Source organism: Colossoma macropomum, unplaced genomic scaffold (genome assembly GCF_904425465.1).
Source record: "Colossoma macropomum unplaced genomic scaffold, Colossoma_macropomum, whole genome shotgun sequence".
In the NCBI taxonomy this organism is placed as follows: domain Eukaryota; kingdom Metazoa; phylum Chordata; class Actinopteri; order Characiformes; family Serrasalmidae; genus Colossoma; species Colossoma macropomum.
The window spans coordinates 817,785-844,187 of NW_023495818.1; the positions used below are offsets into that span (position 1 = coordinate 817,785).

At 39.1% G+C, this 26,403-nt stretch overlaps 1 protein-coding gene across 2 annotated transcripts in view; it reads right to left on the reverse strand.

Annotated features, from left to right (window-relative positions):
* Window positions 1-4,111: 4,111 nt before the first annotated feature.
* The window catches only part of nlgn4xa (neuroligin 4 X-linked a), a 122,610-nt gene continuing 100,318 nt past the window's right edge, over window positions 4,112-26,403 (reverse strand). For both annotated transcript variants that reach the window (XM_036563566.1, XM_036563565.1), the window contains 2 exons: window positions 22,024-22,813; window positions 4,112-7,292 (listed from right to left, as the gene is read on the reverse strand). In XM_036563566.1, coding sequence (XP_036419459.1) covers window positions 6,401-7,292; window positions 22,024-22,813 — 1,682 coding nt within the window. In that variant the 3' untranslated portion in view covers window positions 4,112-6,400. The remainder of the gene's footprint in view (window positions 7,293-22,023; window positions 22,814-26,403) is intronic.

Below are 26,403 nucleotides of genomic sequence, written 5' to 3' on the forward strand. Positions count from 1 at the left end.
CAATAGTTAAAGCAGTTGCAGAACACTGTTGACTGCTTTTGATGACTTAATTGGATTTTTAAAGTTGCTATGGTGTTTTTTATGAGGTTGCTATGGTATTCCAGCTTATTGTTAGAGCATTGCTTGGTGAATGCTAAGGTGTTGCAGGGCCAGTGTTATCATCTAACAAGTGGTTGCCAAGGTGTTGTTACATCGTTGCTATGGTATCCCAAGTGATTTCTAAGGTGTTGCCACACCATTGCTATCATATGACAGGTGGTTGCTAATGTGTTCTTATGTGATTGCTATGCTATCCCAGCTGGTTGCTAAGGTGCTGCTAGGCTCTTGCTATGGTATCCATAGGAGTTGCTAATATGTGTGTATATATGTGTGCAAGTTAGTAAGTGAATTTGTATGTAATGTCTATGAGAGGCAGTGTGAAAAGTGTCCTTGTTGATATCATTTGTGTTATTTCCAATGGGGAAAAAAAGCATTTGAATGAACGCTGTACAAAAACTAAAAAAAGCACAGTCAAATTATTTGTGTATAGTTTCTACAATCTTGCAAAGGTCTGTGATTCTAGCTTGAAAGCTGTAGGAGGAGTAGTATTGCACATTTTTGACCATAGAATAATAATAAGAAAATGAAGAACAGTAAATTTTGCCAACTCTATTAAAAACAAACTGCTTGGCAATAGGGACTGTGATATTTTATACATCTGAATGTTGTCGTGCATGCAATGCTCATTATCTCAATGTCGTTAAAGTTGAAAATTAACATTATGGTTTGACACCAGTGTAGGTCTATGGGTATTGACATATCACCCAGCTCTAAAACTTTCTTCAAAGAAAGGGGCTGTAAAGTATGTTTTCATTTTATTTAGAGAACTGTTAGAGGACAGGTTCCCTGTTTTTGAGCCAGGTCTCTATTTATCACCTCTGTGGCACAAACTCTAGGTCATAGCTTCATGAAGAAAACTGCAGTGTCAAATACTCAGTAAAGAGCCAGCCATCAAAATAAGCCAGATGGCAGCATGCCACTGATGGGATGAATGAAGATTTAGAAAACTGCCTCTACACTTTAACTTGAAACTTCAGGTTTTAATGGAAAGGTTCGCTATTTTTGAACCCATCTCTCCATCACTTTGCCAGCATGCCTTTCTTTGGCCCAGATCCTTATTTCAGTGATTGGGTCTGTACCAGAGATTTTACTCATACATGCCGAAAGATCCTTTCCAAAATAAGAACTTTTTAAATGTACAATGATCCTACTTTAGCAGTACCTTAAGATGCGGCACACGCTGAATAAATTAGATGCCTTCTGTCTGGATCCTATTCGCTCTCCATTATAAATTATGACAGTGAATATCTCACTTTTCTTAACAACATTGATGCATTTGGAAGATTGTGCCCAGATCTTGAGTTTCACTGCACTAAGTGAAGTAAGAAAACACATGAAAAACAAAAGGAAAGCATACCGTGGTGTGAAAAAGTGTTTGCCCCCTTCCTGATTTCTTATTCTTTTGCATGTTTGTCGCACTTAAATGTTTCAGATCACCAAACAAATTTAAATATTAGACAAAGATAACACAAGTAAACACAAAATGCAGTTTATAAATGAAGATCTTTATTATTGAGGGAAAAAGAAATCCAAAGCTACAGGGCCCTGTGTGAAAAAGTGATTGCCCCCTAAACCTAATAACTGGTTGGGCCACTCTTAGCAGCAACAACTGCAATCAAGCATTTTGGCCCCCTCATCTTTGCAGAATTGTTGTAATTCAGACACACTGGAGGGTTTTTGAGCATGAACCGCCTTTTTAAGGTCATGCCACAGCATCTCAATCGGATTCAGGTCGGGACTTTGACTAGGCCACTCCAAAGTCCTAATTTTGTTTTTCTTAAGCCATTTAGAGGTGGATTTGCTGGTGTGTTTTGGATCATTGTCCTGCTGTAGAACCCAAGTGCGCTTCAGCTTGAGGTCACAAACAGATGGCTGGACATTCTCCTTCAGGATTTTTTGATAGACAGCAGAATTCATGGTTCCATTTACCTCAGCAAGTCTTCCAGGTCCTGAAGCAGCAAAACAGCCCCAGACCATCACACTACCACCACCATATTTTACTGTTGGTATGATGTTCCTTTTCTGAAATGCTGTGTTACTTCTTTGCCAGATGTAATGGGACATACACCTTCCAAAAAGTTCAACTTTTGTCTCGTCAGTCCACAGAGCATTCTCCCAAAAGTCTTGGGGATCATCAAGATGTTTTCTGGCAAAACTGAGACGAGCCTTTATGTTCTTTTGCTCAGCAGTTGTTTTCTTCTTGGAACTCTGCCATGCAGGCCATTTTTGCCCAGTCTCTTTCTTATGGTGGAGTCATGAACACTGACCTTAACTGAGGCAAGTGAGGCCTGCAGTTTTTTGGATGTTGTTGTGGGGTCTTTTGTGACCTCTTGGATGAGTCGTCGCTGCGCTTTTGGGGTAATTTTGGTTGGCCGGCCACTCCTGGGAAGGTTCACCACTGTAATTCGCCATTTGTGGATAATGGCTCTCACTGTGGTTCACTGGAGTTCCAAAGCTTTAGAAATGGCTTTATAACCTTTTCCAGACTGATAGATCTCAATTACTTTGTTTCTCTTTGTTTGTGAATTTCTTTGGATCGCAGCATGATGTCTAGCTTTTGAGGATCTTTTGGTCTACTTCACTTTGTCAGGCAGGTCCTATTTAAGTGATTTCTTGATTGAGAACAGGTGTGGCAGTAATCAGACCTGGGTGTGGCTAGAGAAATTGAACTAAAAACTCCAAAGATGTGATAAACCACAGTTAATTTATGTTTTAACGGGGGGCAATCACTTTTCCACACAGGGCCCTGTAGGTTTGGATTTCTTTTTCCCTTAATAATAAAGACCTTCATTTATAAACTGCATTTTGTGTTTACTTGTGTTATCTTTGTCTAATATTTAAATTTGTTTGCTGATCTGAAACATTTAAGTGTGACAAACATGCAAAAGAATAAGAAATCAGGAAGGGGGCAAACACTTTTTCACACCACTGTACCTGTTCCATATGTTATCTAACTAGTGTTAGGTCTCATTCAAAAACTGTCACAAAAACCAAATACTGATACCATTACTTCAGCAATCATTCCTGAAGCATACTTTTTTAAAAAGCTGACTCACTGGTGCCAGACGTGGGTAGATAGACTCAACCCAACTCAAGCAAAGTACTGTTACATAGCAAGTCAAAAAACTACTTACTAACTTATAGAACTGCAGTGGAACTTCTTTGCATCTTCAGCATCTACAGTACTGTGCAAAAGTTAGAGACCATTCATTTATTTCCTGTCCAGTCAAAGCAGCACAAGTACAAGTTACTCATTTTTGAGTGTCAGAAAACCTATATTTTACAGAAAATTACAAACCTCAACAACGAATGATCTAAAATTTTAGTTTGCCCACTCTTTGACACTTTTAGCTTCCATTCTTTTCAGGAGACTCGCTTTCAGTTTTTCAGAGAAAAACCATAAAAGTCCAGTTTTAAAAGTTGGTTGCTCTTTTAGTAAAGGGCAGTTGTGGGCTGAAGGTTAGGGAATCAGCCTTGTGACCAGAAGGTTGCCAGTTTGATCCCTTGAGCTGACTGAAGCCTTGAGCAAGGCACCTAACCCCCAACTGCTCCCCAGGCGCTGTGGATAGGGCTGCCCACCGCTCTGGGCAAGTGTGCTCACTGCCCCTAGTGTGTGTGCATTCATTAGTGTGTATGTGGGTGTTTCAGTGAATTCCCCATTGTGGGACTAATAAAGGGTAACTTAAATGGTGGTCTCTGATATTTGTACAGTACTATACAGGGCTGTTTCTGAACATTTGGGGGGCCCAAGGCACCATCTTATGTGGGGGGATCTCCCTCACCCCACCTAGCCCAATCAATTATTTTTTTTTTTTGTATATAAGATTATTTTTTTTAAAGAAGGTCCTTACTTATTTTTTTTTTTGACATAACTAAATACATAAACAAATACTTGGGCGCCCTTAGCAACTGCTTCTACAGCTTCTTGTATGCATGTTTAAATGCATGTAATGACTAGTTACTACCCACTTTATTGAATTATTGAAACACACAAGTCCAAAAACACACACAGTTTTAGAAAATACTGTGATATTTTATTAGAAACGCTGCAGAAAAAATTTATATAGGTGTCCAGCCAGAAATATCATCTATCACTTAAGGCAAAAAACGCAAACAATATGAGACAAACTATTATTTAGAATCCTACATTTCACCCTTGAATTATTGACAGTTGAAGGGGCTAGATGAATACCTTAGATTCAATATACAAATGTAACTTTATAAATTTGAATTGCATTTTTTTTTTAAATATATCTTTGCTTGCGCTTTCAAGCTTTCTTGTTATAGGATGCAGAACTAAAAATATCAGGGTTAATGATTTTTTAATAGCATTTATAATATTATTATTATTCTTTTTTTTATTTATTTACACTCATTCACTTGCGTTGTAACCCAAAAATATCACAAGCCTGGCACGATACTTTACATATTGCTAGCATATGACAAGTAGAAATATCTAACATATACTGCTTTACAAACATATCCAACTAATATTGATACCAAAATCCACTGCCTGCATTATTTTTTAAATTGCTTTTTTTTTTCTTTCATATATGTATATATTTTTTTTTTCTAAACAGTACAATGCTGGCCACATCTTCCGTTCAGGCAGTGGTGCATGTGACAGAAAAATCGAAATAAAAAACTTAAGTAAAAAGGAAAATAAAAGGCCAAAAGCAGGACAGGATGAAGCAGGTGGTGACCTACACATGTTGGAGAAAGGAGATGCGGTTTTCGGTTGTTGTCCCATGAAATACTAGCCACACTTTCAGGTGCCAATTCCCTGGACTCAAAGTACATTCACTCTGGCTTGAAGTGAAATCTGACATATAACTGTATCTCTTTATCTGTACATAGTTCCCAGTCCTGTTCCAGGAAAACACTAGAATGTCAGGGGTGCTCCACGACAACAGTTGGAAACCATCTGGATAGTGGTCACCAACCCTGGTCCTGGAGGTCTACCTTCCTGTGAAGCCTGGTTCCAACCACAATCTGCCACACCTGCTCCAGCTAATGAACTTCTTCAGAGTTTTTGACTGGCTGGATCAGATGCCTTAGTGTTAGTTAAGTTGTGGCAGCTTATATGGTGCAGACTGGAACCAAAATAGATCTTTCTGAGATTTTCCTGCATCTACTTTCCTGTAGAATTTGGTAGGGTGTGGCAGATTGTGGTGACCAAAGTGTTAAAAATTATTTATGGCAAGAATGTGCTTGAGTGACAGCACCATGGTCCAGTGGTTTTCCTGGCAATTTTGAGTTGCCCCATTATGTGATCCCCTACAACAAAATGACATTTGTAATACATTGCACTTTCCAAAAGTGGAAGTACTTAACCCAATTTGACAGTCCAGGCGAAACAATCTCTTCACCAAGTAGAAGAGAAACTTAAAAATACAGTCTCACATTAGCATAATAGGGCATTTGCAAACAGCGATCCTGCATTTTGAGGTCACTGTATGAGGCTGTTTCTTGGGGAAAACATCTGCTAGACATAACAATGAAGGACCACTGAGAGGTTATGGTTATGAGTGTTGATGGCTGCTGGAATGAGTATAGTTTGGAATACCATTAAACATAGATGTTTTTGGAAAAGAAAACAATGATTCTGACTGGTATATTTACAGTCACTTCAACAGAAAGCACAAGCTCAGTAATAGTCATATTTTGAACCAAAACAACGATAAAAGCTCTTGTAATTTCTTTTAGTATTGGATTTGTAACTCACAGCTATTTACATAATTGTCATCTTTACAAATTTGTCATAAATACATTTCAGGCTGGGAGATTTAGAATTCAGTCCCCTTTGTTCAATATGTGACAACAACGTCGGAAAAGTAGACTAATCCATTTGTTCAAAATACAGTGTTCTGGCACCAAACCAATGTCATCTGTTACTCTTGATATAGGATAATCAGAATGGCACATACAAAGCTGCCTACTCTCCTTTGCATGTATGTGTCAAATCTGCCAGCAAAAATCTGCCCTCACAAAAAAAAGTCCAGGAATTATTTTGGTAAAACATCGCACTTTCCTCTCTACACTTGGCTCCGAGTACACCATTAGTTTAGAAACATTCACTTTATTCCCCACAAGTAGGTCATGGTGGACTTTGTTCTTCAAGAAGAGGTTGTAGCAAAATAATATCTTATCCACTGAGAATCAGTCTCCAAGTGGAACAAAGAAACCGTATATTCTTTCTTCATCCTTCATCCATGTCCTAATTCCCATGCTGGAGTAAACCATCCCCAGACTCCCCCAGATAGTTCTGAAAGGTCCAGCCCACGAAGTCCAAGGCGCGGAGCTATACTCTGGTGGTGGAGTGACCATGAGGCAAGCTGGTGCTGTTCTGATTCCCTCCGAAGGTGTTGAAATTGTGCAAGGGCTGCATCCCGGCCAGAGAATTGGGGATCATGGTGATGGTGCTTGGCGTCATGAGTGGGATGTCGTCGGGCGACCGCCGCAGGGTCAGTGTGTAGTCGGGCGGGCAGGCCAGGCGCAGCGTGTCATGGGCTTGAAGGGACTCACACTCATGATGGTGCTCGTGCTCCAGCTGCTGCTGCTGTTTCATCTGCAGGGACATCAGCTCCTCATTCTGCAGGCGAGCGATGTCGTTAGCGTTAGCTGCTGCATTGGCTGGTGCTGAGTTGCGCTGGGGGCTGGGTCCCCGGCGGTTGGACTCATGCCGCCGCTTGTCCTTCTTGTAGTAGAGTGCAGCAAAGGCGAGGATGTTGAGGAAAAGGAGCGAGGCTCCTACAGCGATGGTCACACTCAGCTCCGTGGAGTAGTCCCGCTTGTTCTCGATCACAACAGCCGAGTCGTCACCAAGGTCGCTGCCCTTGCGCTGATCCGTTGTTTGCTTGGTGTTGGGCGGAGGAACCCCAGGATGGCGTGTAGTTGACGGCCATGTTTTACCCAGTCTCTTGGTGTAGGGGAAAGGCGTGGTGTCCTGCGGTGGAATCTTCGTGGTTGTTGAGACGTACTGGAACAGGTCGTTGATGTTGTGGAGGTGAGGGACGAGCTCTAGCCAGAAGGCGACCTTAGTAGCGCGGTAGTGGTCACGAACCCTGGGTTTCAGGCCAATGTGAAGGTAGAGCTGATCTTTCGGGTTGTACTTGGACCAGGCCACTTCTTCAAAGCGGTTGGGCTTGGTGTGGATGAACTTGGTGTCTTGGGGTACCGGCTGATTTGGATCTCTGTTAGAAAGAAAGAAAGAGTGCATGAGTTTCTGCATTATAATACTGTCTGAGATTAAGAACAGTTTACTCATAGATGCCTCGACATATATGCACAATATCAGTAATCACTAACTATGGTCCTGCAGTTCTACCTTTCTGCAGAATGTAGCTCCAAGCATAACCTACCATACCTGCTTCAGCTACTTAACATCTTCAGAAGTCCCTGATTGCCTGGATCAGATGAATTAGTACTACCAGTGAGGAACCATGACTGTTAGGCTAGGCTTTCAGTTCAGGCTGTACATTTAAAATGAGAAAAATCACCTCTAAGACAATTATTATTTCTGCTAGCATTCAAATGGGATTTCTTATAGGATGTTAGTGCTAAGCTAATCGCCATTTTTGGCCATTCTATACCAAACACCATTATTTGAAGTAAAAAATATTTCATGTTTTTATTTGAATCTCAAAACAGATATTTACATATATGTTCCCTTGTAAGGTGCAGTTTTCAGTGATTCTGTCAATAAAGTGTTGCTGTTTTCCATTTCTAACAACTGACTGATATTTGGTAAATACATGGCATGTATTTACGTACAGTGATGTATCTAGGACATACAGAAATTGGTCACATCTACTGTAAATCAAAACGTGATTCCACTGTCAGTTCCTAATCATGGTGGTAGTTAAATGGGTGTATTAGGCCTTCGGTTCAGCTCCTCAAGGCCTAATCATTCTTCATCTTCCTAGTTTCCACAGAGAAAAATATCCTGACTGGATCATTTTTCTGTTGGACATTTGAAAATAATAATCCTTTCTGACCAAATCCTAACTATGGAATGAGAGTGTTACTACAGTTCCTACAGAGATTACATACAACAAGCATGATGGTGTTATTGAATAAAAACAAACTAAACGTTACAGATATGAATGTTCCCAAAAATCATCTGGTCTTTTCTGAAGATGCTGAGTGTTCCATGCTGAGTATTAGCTGGGAGTATTGGAACTAAACACTGCAGGAAAGTAAATGTCCAGGAGGAGAATTGGTGACCACTGCATTATGTAACAGCTGTAACCTTATTCATCATGTTTTGGGGATTATTTCATTCCTTTAAGCCTACACACACATGCTATCTGTGGCCTAACAGTGGTCTGTCAAGCATCAGGATTTGTCTATTAGCCTTTTCATTTTATTTCATAACACAACCAATATTTATGGAAATATCATAATAAACCTACGGACTCAGATCAGAAATGATGTCCTGTATTTTAATAAACATCAAAACCACAGCTTTTACCTCTCTCATATAAGCACATCCAAAAAAAACAATCTTTCATTTTCAAGCAACTAGTTCAGCAATTGTTCATTTTGCACAAAAAACCCAGACAGATGTAAAAGGTTTCTAAATACAGAGATGTGGTGGTAAAATACTTTGCCTTTTCCCAGAGTGCATTAGCATTATTAAAGTTTGTTGTTTCAATAATGGCTCTACTCCTACGTGGATTATGTGGTGAGAATTCTTTTTGACCACAAAAATGGCCATGCCAGTCATCTCTTTTCATCATGCTTTTTACACACTCATTACATGGTGCTACTGGACTCCCACCAAATTATTCTAATGGGTCTGAAAATGACTAATGACTGGATAAGTGACTTTCATTAAAAATCTCAGCCTTCCCCACCAGCACCCTACTCCCTGTGGAGAGTTTGTCCTCTGGACATCACAACTTAGTCAAATATTTCAAACCTTAAGGTTATGCCAACAAAGTAAAAATAAATACAACATGTAAAAGGAATATCGAAGGACATGTTCTGACTTTGTGTACTGTATATGTCTGGGGCTTTTTATTCAAGGTTCATTCCCAACCTATTTTTCAAGGCATATATGCACACACATCATAATGCAAATTCATTAGAATCACCCATAAAGGAAAGGAAACTATACATCTGTTTAAAGCTACCGAAGCTGAAATTCAAACCTTGATTCCAAAAAAGTTGGGACAATATGTGAAACGCTAATAGAAATAGAAAGCAGTGAATTCTGTTTGACCTGTATTACATTAAAAACAGCACTTATATTTGCTATTTTACCTAATCAATTGTATTATTTATATGCTCATTCCAGATTTGAGCTCCAAAAAAGTTTACCACCATGTCACATCACTTTCCCTTTCAACAACACTTAATAATTGTTTGCAAACATAAGACACCAATTACTGCAGTCTGAATAGCAGTTATGTGAGTTTACAGGTGTTACCATACGGGCCTTCATTGTCTCATTTTGTGCATCATAATGTGCTGCACATTTTCAATCAGACAAGTCTGGCCAGTCTAGCAGCCATGCTATTGAAATGTGCAGAGTGTGGCTTGGCATTGTCACATTGTAAGGACAGATGCCCCTGAAAAAGACCCCCACACAGTGATAGATTTGGCTCTTGAACTTAAACTGACACAGTGAACACAATTCATTTTTACCATAAATAATACAAAAAGTTGACTTGTCAGACCATAATATCTGTTTTTAATTGACTGTGCAAAGTTGTTTACATGGCTTCTGCTAAATGTAGTACAGTCCTAACACATTTGTGGATGCAGCGACGAACCCTGTACATTGACGACAGAGATTTCTGGCAATTTCTGTTGATTGTTGAATCTTTTGATTATATTACGCACCATATGTGGTGAAATACATAAACTCCCATGAATTACTCATGGAGAAACATTGTGTTTAAACAGTTGAATTGTTCGCCGAAGCATTTTTTTGGCAAAGTAGAGAGCCTCGACCCATCGACTAGGTTTTTCCTGGATGATTCTTTTATACCCAAGCATTATTGCATTACCCTTTTTTTAAACATTTCACAATGTTTCTAGTCTTAAACTGCCCCTGTCCCAACTTCTTTGGAATGTGTTGCAGGCATCAATTTCATTTTCATTTTAACACAGGTCGAAGTGGATTTACAAATCACTGCTTTCTGTTTTTACTTGCATTTCACACACTGTCTCAATTGTGGTTTGTATACAGCAAAGGACTCTTTCTAAGTAGGTCAGCTTGATCATTAGTTGTTTGTCAGTAGATGCCTTTGTAGCACATGCCTTCACAGGATTTGTGCAAATAAGATACAGACGACCTGGTAAAGGTAAAAAAAAAAAGGAATCTGCTGGTTTAATTTGCATGTGCATTAAAGCAGCGTGCAGGTACAGCTTATGAGTCACCAGCTTTAGCACACACTTCACTCCCAAAAATACATCAGAAGTAATTCTCAGGGACATGTTCGGAATGTTAACGTCGTACAAAAGCAGGAAATCTCCGCTACCTGCTAGCATGCAGATAATCCGCCATGACGCTGTCGGACAAAACACCAGCAGGCGATCCACTCGGCAAATGCAATTCGCACATACAGATTGCAATATGATGTCATTAGGCGCATGATGAACTGGTTTAGCAATAGTAATTCATCCCGATGGTCTTAACTGTGTTAGTGGGGTGACTGGGCCTGCAGTGGGGGGGGCGATGTGTCTGCTGCAGCATTGTGGGTTATGAATTCATCACCAGCAAATTTGCAAAATTTCTGCTAAGATGTTAGCAAAGGCATTTGAGTGGTTTAATGTGAAATGCTCTATTCTAGAGAAGCTTACCAACTCAGAAATGTTCACAGTGGTGGTGATGGGAACCAGACGTCTGGAGTTTAATGGCTCTATAAGCTACTTTGCAGTTATTAGTTATTACACAGAAATGGTTATTGTGATGTTACCTGATGTCTGAGATGTTGTTTTATGGTTGTTTTGAGATCAAGTTTTGGCCTAAAATGCCTTTTGTTTAATACATATACATACAGGGTTGTTGTGAGGCAAAATAATACCAAAAGAAAATTCACTGGTGGTTTAGGATAGCAAATAAAATGGTTATATTCATGTTGTAGACATTGTGACCTTGTGGTTCTTTTCACCACCACTACAAAGAAATATGAGTCAGTATATTTCTCTGCAATAAACCCTGTCACATCAAACTGCTCTGAATGACTTTATTCATGTTTCAACAATTAAATTTTGAAGGATTTTGAACAAATAGAGGAATTTCCCTTTAAAGGCATAGTAACAAAAACAGTTTAAGGGACAAAGATAAAAACGAATGAAACTTTTTGGTACATAAACCCACGAAACCTTCATAAAAGGTTTTCAGGGCAAAAAATCTGATACAAGAAAAGTGTAGCAAATACGCCCTTTAAGAATCACTTAGGTTACTATATTCCATTAATAGAAGCATCTTCATATTTACAACACTGAAAAACAGTGAAAGATATTTTAGTTTTGTTTTTCCTGCAGACTCCCAGCTTCCCGAGTATCAAAGTAACGCTCTGTGATGTCTGAAGCTTTGACCCATAATCTAAGCATCAGTGGTATGAAGGCTGCGTGTGACTGATACCCAAACAGAAAAGGTGACGGCAAGTTATTCATCTCCTATTTGACTGCGCTATTTATCTCTGACTCAAAGGGAGCGAAATTGAGGCGCAAATGCATTCCAATATATTTATTTTTGTGTATTACCACTTCCCACTACCAAATAATACCAAAGAATAGTGCACCACTTAGTCAACACGGATAAAAAAATCTTCAGAGAAATCTTGCTGTGAGCCAGAAAAAGAGGAGAATCAATGACATAAAATGGTTCTGTTAGATCAGTCCATTATGAAAGCTTTGGAGGACTTACGATAATGACATGTTTTGTACCGTGGCTTCCCCTGTTGCTCTAGACCTGTGATGAAGTGCTTTGAGTTGTAGATGCCCGTAGAAATGCTTGTATTTGACAAGAGAGGCGTTATGCTAAGAGCACGAGTCTGCTGAACATATGACCAATTCACACTGCACAGTACAGTCATATGCAAAACATTTTCTCAATAAAAATAAGTTAAAGCATCCTCTACAGGGAGCAAACATAAATGTGGCATTCTTCTCCAAATTTTAGCACACAATGATTTAACTTTACCATTTACTGTTTAAAATATTGGGAAAAATATAAAACATAAAATATTAATGTGCCATAACTTTTCCACAAGCCATATTTTATGTTTTATTTCTTTCCTAACATGTTAAATTCAGCAAATAAACAGTAACTGAGCATTAAAATGTGTATAAGTGTGTTCTCTGTAGAAGATTAACTTATTTTCACTTAGAAAATCTACAAAACATTACTTGACCAGGGGTGCACAAACTTTAGCACAAAACTGACGTTTGCAGTTGCAGAGTATTTAGTTACAAATTTGATGGTTTACTGTGAGCATCCTCACTAGGACCTGACAGATATGCAGATTCTGCCACTGATACTGATTTTAAGGAGCTATTATAATAACTGATAATATGATTTTATATGCTCAAAAATGAATAGGTTAAACATAGCCTTACAGCCTGATAAAGTATCCACTTTCTTAACTTTCTCAACTCTTTCTCAAATAAACAACAGAAACTCACAGTCTTGAAAATTAATTATATAAATGATGTATATAATAAATACAATATAAGGCAAAAAAGCAATATAGGTGCTTTGTCAGCAGATTTTTTGATCCACAAAATCTTAATATAATTAATACATAATTAAGACTAATTTATTTGCCAGCCAATATATTAGTCAGGCCCTAATCTTGACCAATCATAGATGTTCCAGGTGGGTTTCTGTGGGATTTTTGACCAATCAAGACATTCTTGTGTTTTTAAAGCATTGCAAAGCATATCAAAATCACAATAAGCTCAGTGGGATGCCATGTGGAGGAGAGGAGGGTGGTCATTACTGCGCAAAGCTAATTTTGGGGGATTGTAGGATGGCAGGTGAAAAAGTTACATAGTCTTTATTTTCTATAAATGTCTCTCACCAATGATATCATGTTTTTCATGCAAGCTTACATGGAATCACTGTGCTGATTGCACCAAAAATAAAAGGTCACCATCAGTGTGCAACAGCACACAGCCAAGCAGCTAACCTGACAGCAAATGTCACTGCCTTCACTTGTATCGTTAAGTGATGATGAAGTAACCATGCAACAAAGTGTCTACATATGGAGCGCTAACTGGCTCCCTTCAGTTACCTCACATGAGAAGATATTTTTGCCTATTAGACTTATCACTTAAGTAGACATCACTACATCCTGGCTAACCTAGATAAGAAAGAGTTGTCAGATGTTTACATTTTTAAACTTAAAGCCCAAACACCCAAACTGTTCTTTCCTATAGTTAGTGGGTCAGTAATGATATGTATTGTGATTCATGGTCATGAAGTTCATCATTAGATGTTTCACATATCATGACAATACAGTCATTCAAACTGCAGGTGTGCAGGTGTTTGATAACCTGGTTTTATGTTTGAATTGCTGCATGTTGGCCATAGTGTCACTGCCCCCCCACTTGTCTGACCAGATTTCCCTGTGGCAACATGATATGATATTTTGTTTATACTGTTTATACTACAGCTCTATGTTTCATTTCTAATTTTAGTCTGTGCTTAAAAAAGGTGGCTGGGTTGGGCTGAGCCTAAACTCAAATCTCCTTGCAATGTCAAATGAAAACAGAAAGTTCATGGATATAAATAACCTCCAAAACACACACACACTCTCCCTCTCTCTCTCTCTCTCTCTCTCTCTCTCTCTCTCTCTCTCTTTTTTCCCTCTCTCTCTCTCTCTCTCTCTTTCTCTCTCTGTCTGTCTGTCTGTCTCTCTCTATCTCTCCCCTTTAGCCTGAAGCATTTACCACATTCAGCTTGCTTCATTCAGAGCGATGACTGTTTCATATAAAGAAAAAGAAAAAAAAATAAACTGCTTTGGAATTTAACCTTGTTACATCTTCAGGATGCATCCAAGCACAGTCATGGTTCATTCTAGCTGAAAGAATGTATATTTCCTTAACAGCACAGCTCTTGACTAAACATCCTTATCATCCTCCAATTACTGTGTCTGACTATTACATTGTGATTCACTTATTTAAGTTGCACTACAATATGTGTGTGTGTGTATATATATATATATATATATATATATATATATATATATATATACATGTTTATGTATTATTTCTACATTGTGCTTTGGTGCCTAATGTAAGAGGGAGAGGATGGAACTCTAAAAACTTGGGGTGGAGTTCTGGGAGGTATATACAAATACATCGCTGCTGTTGGAACAAAACCTTGCTTCTCCATTTTTGTCGTTTTTCAGTTTTTGACATAATTTGAAAATGCCTGATGCCCTTTACATTGTCTGTAAATTTCATGATGAATAGACCAAAACAAATGGCCCAAAATCATTATATATGCATATTATAATGACACTAATACCTTTTCAAACGAAGACTATGATGCCTAAGTATGAATGATTCATGTTGAAGCCGGTGCTGTATAGGTTAATTCTATTGGTTAAGCCTGGACATTTTGAGTAAATGCCGTAACACTACATCTATGTAACCTGCATGCCTTACGAGTGTTTTTATTATCCGTTCTTTGTCACAGAATCACACTGAAATTACATACTACTTCCATGTAAATGACATTTGTGCAGCTTTCTCTCCCCCTGATAGTAAAAAGGTATTCTGGCTTAAAAGTAGAGTTGAATATGTTATTATTTTTTTTTCTGTGTAAAGCAGCATTCTGCAGCTCAGCACTGCATCCTTCAACCTCTTTCACAGTTTTATTTCATTTCCTTGTTTTTATTCATCAATATTATCTCACTACAATACCCAGTATGCATTTAGCAAGTACATCATACAGCTATTAGGAATCCTATGTCAATGGGATGTCAACCAATTATGACTGCTAGCCTAAGACCTATAGGCTAGTAAATACAACCAAGCCAGCATTAGTGTGACTCTCATCTTGTAATTTAAATAAAATGATTCCATCTTTATTTAGTACCAGAGTATTATTATTTAGTACCATTTTTTTTTTCCTTTTCAGGCAAAGAAAAGAAGCCAAACTTAGGTAAAATATCTAATAAACACTCCTTGCTAACTTTAGCTTTCAGCTTATCCTCTTCATCTGTTGAATCATTTCTTCCATTCAGATAATCCATTCTCTCCGTTGTAATGGCAATTTGAGGGCAGTTGCTACAGTTAAAAGACTGCAATAAGATATTTGGCTTCCTATCAGTAATGCTAGCTATCTAGCATTCTTCTCAAGTAAAAATAAATAAATAAATAAATAAATAAATAAAAGCCCAGCCTCTAAAAATCCACCCCAAAGCAGTTGTAGTTTTCTTAAAGGTTCCTCCCACCTTTAAGATTTTCCTAGTCTTTAAACATGGAGATCTCACTCTAGAGTCCATGTGTCAAACACAAGGCCTGCGGGCTGACACAATCCTCTCAGTCAGTATGAACACGTAGCATGTTTATTAAAAATGAAATGAAACATAGTTGTTCGCTGGCACACAGATTTGTTGAGATTTGTTAATATGGCCCTCTTAGTGGTTGAGTTTGACACACCTGCTCTAGAGATGCAAGTAGGCATGTTAACAACAGAACAATGGTTAAATTTTTAATTTTGGTTGGAGTGTCCCTTTAAGCACTATGAAACCAAGGTCTAGAACAGCTTGGTAGGTCATCCCAAATCAACACAGAAGTAAAACAGGCCATGTCTCTGCCATTTATGTTCTTGTAGAGACTCTGTCTGGGCAGCAGACACACTGAACGTCCTGATACTCGTCCAGCGTAGCATCACAGCAGGTTACATTCAGAACACATTCTCCACTGCAGAATCCTTTCAGGATGACGCTTAATCTGTATTGAAAAGCATCCACAAACTCTTTCACACTGTTCCCCTCAAGGCTAAAAGAGCATCCTTCTCCCCGATGCTATACACTCTCCAAACTAATTTTCTCCTCATAGCAGTGCTGACAAAAAGGGGATTAGGAATGAAAGGTTGTAATGATAGGTGCGAGACATTACGTCGGCGCACTAAACTAGGAGAAAAAAGGCAAAAGAATACATGAAAAGTTCAAAAAATGGCAAGCCTAATTTAGTGCTCTCTCTCTCTCTCTCTCTCTGTTTCTCTTTCCCTAATTTGGGTTTCTGTCTCTCACCTCATTTTTGAATAATACCTAACATGTCAAAGTCTAGTGGTCTACTGACTAGATGAAAAAAGGCAAAAAGAAGTGAAAAGTTATTCAAAACAGGCAAAATCTCTCTCTCTCTCTCTCTCTCTCTCTCTCTCTCTCTCTCTCTCTCTCTGTCTTTCTCTCCATGTCTTCATTTTTTATCAATAAATCTGTCTCTGTCTTTCTATCTCTCTCTGTCTTTCTGTTTTTTTTCTTTCTTTTATGTTATCTCTCTCTCTTTCTCAATCTCTCTCTCTCTCTGTCTCTATCTCTGTCTTTCTATCTTAATGTCTAAATCTAATTCTGAATCTAAATGTAATTCTGTTTCTTTGCCTCTCTCTCTCTCTCTCTCTCTCTCTCTCTCTCTCTCTCTCTCTCTCTCTCTCTCTATGTCTTTATTCTCTATCACTCTGACTCTAATTTGGGAATCTGTCTCTGTCTCTTTTTCACTCTTTCTGTCTTTCTCGTTATTTCTCTCTCTCTCTCTCTCTCTGTCTCTTTCACTGTCTCTGTCTCTTTGGGGTCTTCTCTCTCTCTCTCTCTCTCTCTCTCTCATGATCATGATTTTTGGATAACACTCAGCTAAGTTAAAGTCTAGCTGTATGAGTGGAGTGTTTATCAGTGGCTGGAGAGACTCTCCTGTGAGGCGAGAGCACTTCCAAGTGAGGCGGAAATTGCTTTCGTTTTTTTGCCCGCTCTGTTTTTAAGCCACTTGGGCTGAGTGAGAAACACTCACGGATAGAGGAACGAGAGAGAGAGAGAGAGAGAGATGCTGATGAGCTTGCTAGTCTAGGTCCTGACGCCATGGTGCCAGTTGGAGAGATGCCATGAGTCACGCGAGCCTTGCCTTGAAGTACAGGCTACAAGCTGCACACGGCCCATACCACAAGTAGAAGGGTTGTGAAGGTGCCTTCTATAGGGCACCCTGACCTCATTTTGCCTGGAGCTTCTAATATGTTAGTTATGGGCCTCTCAGAGCTCCCAGTGTACTAGTACTGGGCTGTGAACTGGTTCCTCGATCATCCCCTTGCTGTCAAGTCTGTTGCATCAGAAGCAGCTGATTTTGGGGCCTTGTGCGCGAAACAAACCATGGACCAGCTGCCACTGAAGTATGAATGACTGTAATAGTCATTCCAGTCCAGCAGTGTCTGACGGTCAGAGGCATGAGTGTATGGGACACACATATAAGACAAATGGCTTGGAAATTTCAGTAAAGCTGCAGTTAGCATCTTATTGAAAGCACCTTCTATTTGAACCTGTTTAACTGCAAAAAAAGATGCACTTTTATCCCAAGTTAGGCTGTGCAATATAACTCAATCTTGTAAGTTATGTTTGTGTGGTATCATGATGTTATTTTCAGGTTCATGTTCTATTGCTTAATTATTATAACTCATTATAATTAGTTCAAACATTGCACCATTGCAGTTGAATCACCCACTAGATGACTGCACACGTTTACACTCTAAGTTGGACCTGCTTAGCAGAGAGGTGGTAGCAAATGTAGGCAATGACACACCTAGGCCCATATGGCTCATGTGCAGGAGTGCTGATCTGGGATCAGTTCTCCAGATGTTGCTATATAATCAGGGAAAGGGCAAAATCTAATCCTATATCTGGACTCTCAGTCTAAAAGGTTTTGTCACATATAACCTCTCGTCTGGGAAGCGGCTTGAGAGTTAAGCCACTTATCTTTAAATGGACGGCCTTTGCAATGAGGTGGCGTGTACATGCTCTGAAATGCAATGAAAGAAAGAGAAGGGCTTTGCAGAGAGAGCAAGGTCTGATGAAGGTGATTTCTAATGCAAAAACCATGACTCATTCAGCACAAGTGTCAAAACAGAAGGCCTGCTGCTTTAGCCAGATCTTTCTATGTATTGGCCATGTAAAAGATATTTGGTAACAGTCTACTTGGTAACACTTTACTGTTGAGCAGTGTTCATAAGGCTACATGACAATTACATAAGCCATTCATGACAACTGACATAAGCTAATAAAAACATTTATAAAGGCTTTTTGCAAGCAGCAGTTGTCATGAAGGCTGCTTTTGAATACTTCGATGTCAAGTTGACATAACATCTATGTTAAATGACAGGTTTTTGTTGATATTAGATTGTGTCATAACAGTTTCTGGGGAGAAATGACAGCATTTTAGGTGACCTTTTAGTGTCATTGTGTCCATTTCACAGTCCATCTCCTGTTTCCTATAGTGTCCATTTCTCCTGGATTTCTTAAAATACTATACTGGGCTGGGTTTCTCAAAAGTACCTTACCTTACAAACATGTAAATGGTAGAGTGAGTATTACACTGAACACTCTCTCTAGTAGTTAAGATGATCTTAACTCTAAGATGCTATTGAAAAACCAGGCCCTGGACTTTTTAATCCTGACAAAATAACCCAAGTCGTTCCCGAAGATGACATAAAGTGGCCTGAAACTATCCTACATTAAGGTAGTTTTCCATTGGGAACTGACTATTGTGAAAGCAATTCCTAACAGCACCTCTACAGCAAAAGAGATAGGGAAGACGTGACTCCATGAAGCAGGTGTTTTGTGTGCCAGAACATTCAGCAAAAAACGATTACTCAGAATATTCAGCGAAAAACTGCTCATTTTACTTAGGAGCCAAATGAAATAAAACATAGAAAACTCATTTTAGTGCTTAGACACTCTAATAATGATTCATAAAGATCTTATAAGAATATGACACTCGCTTTACTGAATGGGCAGAAAGAACTCTGTTACCTTCACAGTATGACTATAATACAGTAGATTTTCATTCCAGTGTAACCACAGAGTGTCAAAGAGTACATAGCTTTGTTTTTTTTTTTTGTTTTTTTTTTCAACCAGCCTCAGTTGTCAAGTTGTGTAACATAATCACCATTAGGTATCTAATATACCAAAACTACACTGAGCTAGAAAGTCAGTTTTCATTACACAGCATTGTCCTAACACAGTGTCAGCAAAATCCAACACTAGAGTTGACTGGAGTATATACACACCGATCAGGCATAACATTTTGACCACCTCCTTGTTTCTACGCTCATTGTCCATTTGATCAGCTCCACTTACTATATAGGTGCACTTTGTAGTTCTACAGTTACAGACTGTAGTCCATCTGTTTCTCTGAATACTTTGTTAGCCCCCTTTTACCCTGTTCTTCAGTGGTCAGGACCCCCATGGACCCTCACAGAGCAGGCACTATTTGGGTGGTGGATCATTCTCAGCACTGCAGTAACACTGACGTGGTGGTGGTGTGTTAGTGCGTGTTGCGCTGGTCTGAGTGGATCAGACACAGCAGTGCTGCTGCAGTTTTTAAACACCTCAGTGTCACTGCTGGACTGAGAATAGTCCACCAACCAAAAATATCCAGCCAACAGCGTCCTGTGACCACTGATAAAAGACTAGAGGATGACCAACACAAACTATGCAGCAGCAGATGAGCTATCATCTCTGACTTTACATCTACAAGGTGGACTGACAAGGTAGGAGTGTGTAATAGAGTAGACAATGAGTGGACACAGTGTTTAAAAACGCCAGCAGCACTGCTGTGTCTGATGCACTCAGACCAGCGCAACACACACTAACACACCACCACCACGTCAGTGTTACTGCAGTGCTGAGAATGATCCACCACCCAAATAGTACCTGCTCTGTGAGGGTCCATGGGGTTCCTGACCACTGAAGAACGGGAAAGGGGGCTAACAAAGTATGCAGAGAAACAGATGGACTACAGTCTGTAATTGTAGAACTACAAAGTGCACCTATATAGTAAGTGGAGCTGATAAAATGGACAATGAGTGTAGAAACAAGGAGGTGGTCATAATGTTATGCCTGATCAGTGTATATATAACATATATAGGTAATATAGGTTTATATGATTGTCATGTACCCTTATCAACACCAATCTACACTAAAGTGTTACCGTATAGTTTAACTGTGCTACATAACATAAATGTCATGCCAGATGGTATATGCTGTCATCACACTTTATTCTGTAATATAACACATTACACATTACCATTACTGGCAGTTGCTATGATGTCATAATGTTTGATGTCATGACAGCTAATATCACATGCTATTTTTTGCTCAGTGTACTCTAGTTAGCCATCATGGCATCATATATGATGAGATATGTCATGAAAATCTTCATTACAGTAACAGTAACATTACTAGACATAACCTGCCATGACAACTCTTGACACTAAATAACATCTCCTATAACATGTTTATGGAACGGTTATGTCAGGTCCAAGTAAAGTTAATAGACATTTTGACCTCTACAGGAATCTGTCTGGATTTTGGTCTTGTATTTGATACTGTTATGAAGAAAAAAACTGACAACTAGGAAAACTGCACTAGTTGAAATGGCTCACAGAGTTGTCTTCTAATATCAGTTTATTTTTGACACTTCATACAAACAGCATCACACATGACGTTGATGTTTCATGCTCTGTATAACAAGCTCTGACAATCTCACAAGATCTGTGTGACTCAACTGGGATTCTAGAAGCAAAGTCCTTCAAATGTGGGCTAGGATACACATCATGTGTTTCCTTCCTATTAAATATGAACACTCACTCATAAAGCATCTTTCACTGTGAGTTTACAATATTTGAAGATGGGAACATTCTGCAATGAATCCCATTTGTTTTCCATAGAAAGCTTGTCATAAGAGGCCATGTGGTGAATGACACTGAAAAATCTGAGTAGAGCTGACTATTGTGCCTGAAACATTCTTATTGTTTCTCAGTTGCTCATAAGAAGCACATTTGATAAGGAATAAGAATAAGCAACTGTGCAAAAGCCTGTACATTCATACACAACAGCTATCCCTCCAGATTTCAAAATCCAAATGGGAAAACTAGAGATCGAAGATTGCATTGGAATCATAACAATTTGTGGGCAATATGGCGATATTTGAATGTTATCGTGATAAATTTTGTTATCGTGAGAATGTGATTTCTGAGCATATCCTGGATATTATCAGTATTCAAAGAAAAGTGTTCAAGTACATGTTTCATTGCAAAGACAGCATAATTAGTCCTGTTTAACTGGATTTGGTGGAGTGCAGTATGTAAAATGTTGAGTAATAATCATTATATTTATGCTATGTGATTTTATTTGCCATTTTTTCTGCATGCCAAAATATTTTGATACATGTCATATATCATGAAAATGTCCTTTAAATATCATCATATACTATTTTTTTTTCCATATTGCCCATCCACATCAACAAATATGTGCTTTAAATAATATAATTAGTCATGTAGATGTTTAGATTTGAACAATATTTCAAACTGATACATAAACATATTGACATATGTAAACTGAATATTGGCATCTGCCCATAATTCCCATATCAGTGCACCTTTGGTATAATGGTAATCACATTATGAAATAACTGATGTTGACTACAAGTGCTAATCAATTTTGACCTCTGTCCCCAAACCAGAGAATGTCCAATTTTAACCTAATCAATGTTTCTGAAAATATTTAATTGATCTAATGATACATACAACATTGACTTTATGAATGTTTTAAAATTTTGTGTTGTTATTATGTTTTCAGCCACATTAACTGCCATGTGTGCAAGTTTTCTATGAAGATTTGCAAGGACATGATACTGGAATCACTTAGAGGATCAACATACAAGGCATAATGAATATCACTGTACACTCACCCTGTCTTAGCAAAATTTGTCCAGTAGGTCATCACCACTGCACTGAGCATGACATCATTCTTGGAGAAATTGCAGTTGAACAGATCCGTCGGACCGATCATAGGGATTCCGAACACGTATGGCACCTCGTCTCCGTGTGCCGAGTCGGCCCAGCTCGGTTTCATCTCACTCTGGCAGTGGTGGTAGAAAGCGTAGAAATACGTTGGTGATCCATACTGTGCATGAAGATCTGCTGTGGCTACCGCAGGCGCCACCCACTGGTGATCCGTAAATAACGCAACCAAAGTCTTGCGCCTGGTCTCTGGATTCTCCTTGTCAGCCCAATCCGTGTACATGAACTTGATGGTTTCGCGGAGCGTATCCTTACCCTCAGGGTAACCGTACAGGTGGTCCACAAAATCAGACACGGCAAAATCGAAGTCGTTTGCGGAGACGCCATCCTCACTGTCCACGATTCCATCCACAAACTTAAAACCCTCCCCCTGGTTGACTCCCAACATGATGTCGTAATTGAGGAACTCGCCTTGCTCCATGAGAATCTGCGGGTCGTCTGGGATGACGTCGCCATCTATAACTGGTCCGAAAGCAATATGGTATTTTGCTTGGGTGATGTATTGCTCAATAAGCTCCTTGTGGTTCTTCTTCTGCAAGCACTCCACCAGATCTGTAGTGTCTAGCATGTTGCAGCCCACCTTTTCTGCTAGCATACGTGTGTACTTGGCTGGCTGGTAGTTGACGGCCCAGCTGGACAAAGCAGTTCCGCTCTGGATGATGGCTTTCTGAAATAGATCTGGAAAGAGGAAGAAGAAACCCATTAGTGCGCTCAGACCACTTTGCTGAAAGCAAAAGAAGCATCTGCACAACCTTTAGCAGTGACGCTGTATTATCGTTAACAGGCCACATACAAACCAGGGCAATGAGAGAAGGTATGTAAGGATTAGTGCCAATTACAGCAAATTGGATTTGAAATTAAACAATGTCTATGAGGTTAAACAGCAGAATGTCAGCTTTAATTTGTGAGTATTTACATCTACATTGGCTGAACCACAGAGAAAGCACAGCCCTTTTTATACGTGGACCATAGTCCCATATTTCTGGATACCATAAATAATGCAACATTCAACTGCTTGGTTGCTTGTCATCCAGCCGTGTGTTGTAGCATCATTAGCTCATACATGGGAGCTAACAAAAGATCAAGAGCCTAGAATCTAGAATTTGCTGTTATATCTCAACATGAAGACCAAAGAAGTGTCAATGCCAGCAAAACAGTCCATCATAAGACCGAGAAAACAGTAACAAATCAATAACAAAGCCAAAAACATACTATACTACCTTAAAAGGAGGAATACAACAGCATGATCTCAGAAGGCTGGCCACAACTTTTACTAAACCTTAAGAAGGAAAAAAGGCAAATCAAAGTTTAAAAAAAAGTGACTTCTTATAGGCTGTTAAGAGAAAGATTAACCTATACCATGCATGACTTTGGGCATGTATGGATTCTTGTCGAACTGTTTCACCTCTTTACTAATGATGTTACTGCTAACAGCAGCAGGAAAATGAATTCTAAAGTTTACAGAAGCATCTACAGAAGCTCAGACCCAACCAATGACCTCAAAACTCAGTGGATAGTCCTTCACCTTGCAGCAGGACAATGCTCTCAAGCATACTACTAAAGCAAACCCGGACTTGTCATGAGTTTTCAAGGCCAACAGTGAATGTTCTTGACTGACCTTAACTCAACTGAACACACACACAAAGACAAGACTGAAGGCCTTCAAAACAGGCATAAACTAGGAAGATACCACAGGGAAGATATCCAGCAACAGGCCATAACAAACCAGGACAATGAGAGAAGGTATATAAGGATTAGTGCCAATTACAGCAAGTTAGATTTGAAATAAACAATGTCTATGAGGTTAAACAGCAGAATGTCAGCTTTAATTTGTATGTATTTACATCTACATTGGCTGAACCACAAAGAAAGCACAGCTCTTTTTATATATGGACCATGGTCCCATATTTTTGGAGACCGTAAATAATGTTGGCTAGTTGTGTGTTGTAGCATCATTAGTTCAAACATGAGAGCTAAGAAAAGGTCAAGAGCCTAGATCTAGCATCTTTTGTACATACAACCCCAACCTAACCCTAACTCAATCTCAACATGAAGACCAAAGAAGTGTAAAGGCCAGCAAATCAGTCTGGCATCTAGTAACGTCTATGGGTAGCTAGTCTTTTAAGTCAGACTTACGACTTTAATCAGAGTCTGATGCATTTCATAGCTTTCCACGTCCAAGAACAACTTACTTTGACAGGAAAGGGTTGTTTGACCATCATGCATAAATAACCAACCACAGAGTGTTGTTTTTTTATGTGTAGCAATAGGTGATTTTCTAAAAAGGGGCTACAAAAATATCAAACCATTCAGTATAATCCTCAGCAAACATGCCAGCATATTTTGCTTCAATTATTCAAAGAAAAACTTGAGTAACGTCTAAACATGTAATGTCATGAACTTCACAAACTGTTTTGAATGCAGTGACTATATCTAACATTTCACAGAAAGGCTCATATTGTCATGCTAGGCAACTGCTTGGAAAAGTGTGTTTCCCATCACATTGAGAAAACCTGCTGCATGGAAGTGCATGATTGGCTTGTCATTCAGAAAGGCACTGACAAAATCACAGTAGTGGCCCATTTAGTCTACGATAGATATCAGATGCTAGGAGTATGTGTGGGTGGAGCATCTCAGGCGGAGACTACTGAGTAGTTTTAGACTATTAAGGCAGTCTTTGACTAAAATTTGTGACCAATTATATGATAGGAGGAGTATGTATAAAAACTCTTTCATGATCTTATGATCTAATTATGATCTTAAAAGATCTTAAACATCTTACAGTTCATCCAAAATGAATTTTATGTGAACGTCAATTGGAAATTATAATGCATTTCCCTTCTGTACTGTGATGTATGTCTAAATAAAGGGCAGTATTTGGCAAGGTCTCTGAACTAGCCCAGCAATTCCCTTGATGATAGGTGGGGGTGGTGAGAGGTGAAAGGGGGAGGTGAAGCATTAAACTGTTGGTTAATATTGTTTCCCTGGGTTATTGATGTACAATGGTGTAATTATACTACTATTTGATCAAAAATGACAGGAAAACAAGACATTTGTCATTTGTTCTCTTGATACAGTAAGAAGAATCATGCTTAACACTGCCAGGAACATGAACTAACAAGGTCTAAAAGGTCAATGTTAACATCTGGTTGACTTTGAGTGCATTGCTGAATTAACACTGATATTCTGGACTTTAACCTCACATCCAATCACATAGTAAGCAGATGCTGCCTGTGATTTCTTTGGAGATTTATTTATTTATTTATTTTTCTTTTTAAACCTGTAAGAATTTCTTGGGATACTTCTTTCTTTGTGTTGCATGACTGGAAAAAATAAGTCTCATAGGCATGACTCCATTATGCCATTCTTGCCAAATAGAGGAACCAGACGGAAATTAAAGAGCATGACAACGTTTTGTAATGACGCTTGGGGCAACGTCCCCATCGTGAACATTTTTTGGGGAGAAGAATTATTTTTTTCCCTGATTTGCCACTCTGTAAATAGGCCAGAGCACACCAGGAACTCTGAGTGTGTGTGTGTTTGTGATATTTTGCCCATACTTTCTATTTTTATCCTCTCAGAAGCTTCAGTGACTCAACCAGGGCAATATGAGGAGTCTATTCAGCACCAAGTTACCGTCTCCATTATGACTGGTTAGCACAGCTCCCTTCATTTTCCTCGCCTGCACTTAGTATTCAGGAGAAAGAACATCGCCAAACACCTGACGCAGATGCTAACCGAGACACATAAGCCTCTGTGTCGTACCTCTGTCAGTCCAGCCACGCGTGGCAGCAGATTCGTGCCACAGACTGTGTCCTACAAAAAAAGACGGCACCTTGGGGCATGGAACTGACTAGGCCTGACTGAGGCATATGATTCAGTGACACAGAAGGAAAAATAGCCCTTGCTCCATTCTACATTCTCAGAAATGCAGAAAGAAAAAAGAAAGGAAGGGATGAAAGCAGAGTCACTACAAGAAAAATGCCTGACTATGCATGACTGACAATTAGTTGCAAGTGGACATGGCAAGTTATTCTTATCGCATGAGAGAATAAATGAAAAACAGCCATCAGCAAGTTCCACCAATAAATAAAGAAATAAGCATATGATAGATTCCTTTGCTTGCTTTTATAACGTTGCTGTCCTAACCTAACCTTGTTGTGATTTACTAGGAGGCACGAACTACCGACCGTCTATAGCAGTGTTTCCCAGTTCTGGTCCTGGAGGCCTACTGCCCTGCTTTAACCTAAAAAAAGGTTAAAGACTAA